Here is a 6,055-nt window from a genome sequence, read left to right on the forward strand (position 1 = left end):
TTAATCTAATGGTAATAAACAGAGTTTCGTCACCGAACGTTTAAGTAATCTATCCGCAGTTTTTAAAGTTACAACTCGCACGCAGCCGTCATTCCCAGGATGAACTTCTTGGACTCGCCCGAGTTTCCATTTAGTTGGTGGAAGGTCTTCATCTTTTATAATGACAAGGTCGCCGGACTGGACATTCCTCTTGAGTGAGACCCATTTTGGACGTTGTTGTAGTCGACTCAGGTATTCGTTCCGCCATCTCCTCCAGAAGTGTTGCAATAGTTGTTGCCCCATCTGCCATCTTGATAAGCGATTAGTTTTCACATCGGTAAGGTCAAGCTCGGGAATTGCGGTTAAGGCGTCACCAATTAGAAAGTGGCCAGGAGTTAAAGCTACCAATGAGTCAGGTTCCGTAGAGATGGCAGATAAAGGTCTCGAGTTGAGGCAAGCCTCGATCTGGCATAGTAGAGTGCTCATTTCTTCATATGATAAGGTTGTTGGTCCCACCACTCGTTTGAGATGGAATTTCACTGACTTGACGCCAGCTTAACACAAGCCTCCGAAGTGAGGTGCAGATGGAGGATTGAAATGCCAGCGGATTCCTTCGTCTGATGTCCATCGATTAATCTTCTCATGGCTGGTTGAAGTAGACAGAGCCTTTAGGAATTCTCGCATCTCTCGGTTGGCGCCAATAAAGTTAGTGCCGCAGTCACTGTAAATGTCAGAGCTCTTCCCGCGTCGAGCAGTGAATCGTTTCAAAGCAGCTAAGAAGGCGTCAGCAGTCATGTCGCTTACGATTTCTAGGTGAATTGTGTGTTGTGAAGCATACGAACAATGCCATATATGCTTTAAATGTTCTTTGTCCACGACCCTTCATGAACCGAAGACTGAAGGGACCAGCATAATCCACTCCGCATTTCAAGAAGGCTCTGGCTGGGTTTACCCGGGCTGCTGGCAAATCTCCCATCTGTTGTTGTAAGGCGGCTGCCTTTTGGCGAGTGCAGGAAACGCAGCGTCTGATATGGAATCTTACGGCATCTCTATTTCCAAAAATCCAGTATCGTCGTTGAAGAACAGTTATGAGGAGCTGGGCTTCTGCGTGGAGGTGCCTAGTGTGCTCATGGTTGATTATCAGATCGGTTAACTTGCTTCTTCTGGGTAGGATCATAGGGTGAACTTGATCCGTATTAATCTTGGCGTTACGAATGCGACCTCCAACTCTAAGTATTCCACTTGGATCGATGAACGGATTTAAGGACAGTAATTTGCTTTTCGATGATATTGGCTGAGTTCTAGCGAGGCAGTGAATTTCTTCATTAAAGACTTGTCGTTGAGCAATCTTTATCCAATGTTTGAGTGCTGACTCGATCTCAGTTGAGGTTAGTGGACCAGTGATTCTGTTTGCCTTGATGGTGCGTGCATTGTTGCCGAATCTTTGTACGTAGACTGTTACGTGGAGAATTTTACTGAGAGATGAACAGTTGTCAAGCAGGGTGGTATCAATAGTTCCATGATTTGAGAATATGGCCGTAGGTCGAACTTCCAGGAGACAATCTTCGGTTTCGACGGCGAGAGTACTTTGTCTAACTTCTGGACAGCGAAAAAGCCAACTAGGTCCGTGCCACCACAATGAATGATTAAGTAGTTCGGTAGCCGAGACACCACGAGATGCGCAATCTGCGGGGTTGTTTTCGCCCTTGACATGGTGCCATCTTGCTTCAGGCACAGTATCTTGGACCTCGCATACTCTGTTGGCAATGAATGTCCTCCATCGCTGTAGTGGAGAAGCTAACCAGCCAAGTACGGTCATGGAGTCAGTGTAGCAATGGATTTCTGGGATTGTAATCTTCAAGGCATCTCGGATCAATTTCATCAGTCGGATAAGAAGGACAGCGCCGCAAAGTTCCAGTTTCGGCAAGGATACTTGCTTCAGCGGTGCTACCTTTGTCTTGGCTGCAATAAGATGTACTTGAACGACCCCGTCTTTATTCGTCGTACGTAGATAGACTACAGCGGCATACGCTTTTTCTGAAGCATCGCAGAATCCCTGAAGCCCAATCTCTTGAGAATGACGTTGCGACATATGGCGTTGAATAGCGAGGTTTTCAATCTCTGGGAGCTCAGATTGAAAGGTCTTCCACCTGCGAGCAAGGGTTTCAGGCAAGTGGTCATCCCAATCCAGTTTGAGCCTCCATAACTCTTGAAGTAATAATTTGGCTTGGATTATAACTGGTGATAGTAGTCCCAGAGGATCAAAGACCTTGGCTGTCTCGGAAAGAACTGCACGTTTGGTTATGCTGTCCATTTCCAGTGATCTGTTGACAATAAACGAAAAGTAATCTGCTGCCGGTGTCCATCGCAGACCAAGGGTCTTAATCGATTCATCGTTGTCGAAGTTAAGTGGACCTTGAATTTCGCGCAGATCTTTGGAAAGAGAGGCTAAGAGTGCAGGATCGTTGGAGGCCCATTTTCGTAGACTGAAGCCTGCTTCGTTTGTGGCTTGTAAGAGTTCACGTTGTAGTTGAAGTGCCATTTCTGTAGTGTCCGAACCGGTCATCAGGTCGTCGACATAAAAATCGTTACTCAATGCTTGAGCGGCAAGCGGATACTTATATTGAACATCCAATGATAGTTGCTTTAGGGCCCTAGTTGCTAGAAAGGGCGCAGAAGCAGTTCCGTATGTGACAGTGCGGAGTTCGTAATCCTTGATCGGTTGTGATGGATTAGATCGCCAAATTATCCTTTGAAAGTTCGTATCATGCGGGTGTACCAAAACCTGTCGGTACATTTTAGCAATGTCTGCAGTTATTGCCACAGCATAAAGTCTGAAACGAAGCAATAGCATTATTAGGTCTTCTTGGATTTTAGGACCGACGAGGAGGACGTCATTTAGGGAAATCCCGTTAGCTGATTTCGCCGATGCGTCGAACACCACTCGAAATTTAGTGGTGCTACTGCTTTCTTTGAAGACAGGATGGTGTGGCAGATAGAAGGCGTTATGGCTTGAATTCGCCTCTTCCGGCACAAGAGTCATATGGCCAAGTTTGATGTATTCCTCCATGAAGTTGCGATATTGCTCTAAGATACTGGGAGTAGTCTGTAGTCGCTTCTCGATGGAGATAAATCTTCGTAGGGCGTGTTTCCTGGAATCGCCGAATTCTTTGTGACATTTTAGAGGTAGCCGAACGATGTATCTTCCTTCCTCATTTCGACTGTAGGTATTGACGAAATTCTCTTTACATCGGCGTTCATTTGCGGTTAGTGCCCTTTCAGGACAGATTTCTTCCAACTCCCAGAATTTGGCAAGCTGCTCATCTATTGTAGTTGTATGTACTTTGATCCCTTGGGTCGGTTCAAGTAGTTTCTTTGATTCAATCGGGCCGCAGATCACCCAACCGAAGACTGTGTTAAAGGCGCCAGCTGTACCGGACTGGCCTGAGCACACGCCATCCCGCAATAGATGCATGTATACATCCGCTCCTAATAAGACGTCAATCGGCCCAGGTCGATGGAAAGTTGAATCGGCCAATCGTAGATTCTTGATATGTGCCCATGATTCAACGTTGATAGGATGAGTAGGCAAGTCAGCTGTTATCTTCCTTAGAATTAAGGCGTTGACATTAAAAAGCGAGCTTCCTGTTCTTGGTTTCATGATTAATTCAACGCTTCCTCGAGAGGTACCGATTCCAGTGGCTCCAATTCCTCCGACCGCAACAATGAGACGTCTTCGCTTCAACTGAAGTTTTCTGTAGTACTGTTCATCAATAAAACTGGCCTGTGAACCAGAATCCAACAGTGCGCGGACCGTTGCCCATTCTCCATTTGACAGTTGAACTTCGATAATGGCTGTGGCCAATACCACTTGAGGTAATGCACGTGGCTCTCTGGATACCAAGGACGTGACGATACCATTAGAATTTGTGGCTGATTCTCCTGATGGTCTCGTATCTTGATGCAACAGCGTGTTATGACTGCCTGGACATTTTCGACAGCTTCCAGATTTACATTTAGCCAGTTGGTGATCAGATCGTAGACAGTTATAGCACAAGGAATGCTGCTTGACTATCTTCCATCTATCATCTATACTTGCTTTTAGGAGAGTCGGGCATTTGTAGACAGCGTGTGACTCCTTGCAAATGCTGCATCCTTCCTTTACTGAACCATGATGGGCATGCGTGTTCTTCTTTGTGTACGGAACGATTTTAGTCTTATGAGGATTGTTGGAGTCTTGGGATGACATCAATGCACGAGCACGTTGTTCCAAGAACAGTGTTAGCTCTTGAAATGTTGGTCTGCTGGTGCCGGTTAGTGATAATTCCCAATGCTTCCTGGATTCTTGATCGATCTTTTCCTTGACTATATACAGAAGAACCGCATCCCAATACTCAACTGGCTCCTTCAAGACCTTCAAAGAACGAATGCACTCGGTTGTCGTATCAATAAGGCAGCGAAGTGCTGACGATGACTCTTCCTTGATGGCCGGTTGACTGAACAATCTTTTGAGGTGGGCGTCGATTATCTCTCTCGTATTGTTGTACCGATTCAGGAGAATGTTCCATGCTTCAGTGTAGTTTTCATCAGTGACCAGGATTGATTTAACAAGTACTGCAGCTTCTCCTCGTAGAGACATCTTTAGGTATTGAAGTTTCTGCGCACCAGACAATGATGAGTTGTGGACGGTGGCAGTAAACAAGTCATGGAACGAGAACCATTCAACGTGGCTTAGGCTAAACGTCGGTAATTCCATCTTAGGCAGTCTTATATCCGCAGTTGGTTCGGCTCTACCTGGTTGTTGTGTTATTGCAGTTTTTTGACTCAGAAGATGGTTGAAGTAGATACTGATTTCTTCTGCTCGTCCAATGAGTAGATTGTATTCTGCTTCATGTTGATTGAAGGCTTCTGCTGGGCTTTCAACTATGATTCCTTCTTGTATGATTTCCAAGTCGTTAAGAACTCTGTCCGCTCTTTCTTGGTATGTCTTTACGGCGGTGACTGAGAACGACTCCGGTGTATTGTCATTAATGATGGTTTCCAATCTAGTGAGTTGACCTTTAATAGCACGACGCTTACTGAGTAAGGCTTCCATGATGAAACACACTTGATCAGCTAAGTTCCTCAAGTACTTAACTCTTCCACGCGAAATAACCGTATCCTCTCAATTCAGTCGTATATTCTAGAGGGCCGGTAGGCCCTTCTAGATAAGATCCCACACCCTCCCGTAATGTTAAATGAAAATTCACAGATTTTCGCCGATTTCCCCATAGGAATAACATGGGGTTTTTGGTGCTCCTGTACATCGAATCATTTAGAAACTACATGGAAGTTAGCTTTCGGAATACTTTTAAATTAACAAGTAACTATTCAAGGTGTGCCTTTTTCAAGTTTCATCAAATTTAATTAAGTCTAAGTATGTTAATTTAATTAAAAATGTAAGAACCTCAAAAGATTATTCTACAGCAGACGACGCTAATTGTTCGTTACTCTACAGTAGACGACGCTAATTTGCCATTTCACCGCCTTGAAACTATAACTTTATATTTTTCAATAAATATAACACTATATTTATTAAAAACTTCTCTGACGGGACTAATTTTCGTTTAATTATGTGTCTCGGTTGAAATTCTATACTTAAGATACCTTTTTAATTTATATTTTAGATGTTAGTTTCGTCCAAGGCTTAAGTTGCCTTACTTAGGCCATGGATTTATAATAGAAGCTTACGCTTCATGGATATTTCCCTGTAGCCTTCAGTAAGGCATTTTGATTTTAAACACATTTATGTCACAAAAATTCGCGCGGGTGGGGACTGGGGGGCTGATGACGTAGAAATTGAGGCAAACTTTTTTCTTTTGGCGCGCGTGCGCGCGCGCTATTCAAAATTAGAACTCGATCACGTGAAAAACTTCAACCCCCCTCTGAATTTGCCTCAAATTCTACGTCACAAACGCGCGTGCCAGGCTGGTACTATTTCAGACGAGGAATAAATGTTGTGCGCGTTTTAAGGTGAGTGAAATATCCAGGAAGCGTAAGCTTCTATTATAAATCCATGCTTAGGCAGACTATTGAG

At 44.4% G+C, this 6,055-nt stretch overlaps 1 protein-coding gene across 1 annotated transcript; it reads right to left on the reverse strand.

The window, feature by feature from the left end:
* LOC149587326 (uncharacterized) lies at positions 1–5,074 on the reverse strand. The gene is made up of 3 exons (XM_089863560.1): positions 856–5,074; positions 546–788; positions 1–497 (listed from the first exon to the last, which is right to left on the reverse strand). The coding sequence occupies exons 1-3, from the start codon at positions 5,072–5,074 to the stop codon at positions 1–3; spliced, it is 4,959 nt and encodes a 1,652-aa protein (XP_089719686.1).
* Between the last annotated feature and the right edge of the window lie 981 nt (positions 5,075–6,055).

Source organism: Phalangium opilio, unplaced genomic scaffold, assembly GCF_054372755.1.
Source record: "Phalangium opilio isolate 3A_F unplaced genomic scaffold, DU_Popi_V2 ptg001170l_1, whole genome shotgun sequence".
NCBI lineage: Eukaryota > Metazoa > Arthropoda > Arachnida > Opiliones > Phalangiidae > Phalangium > Phalangium opilio.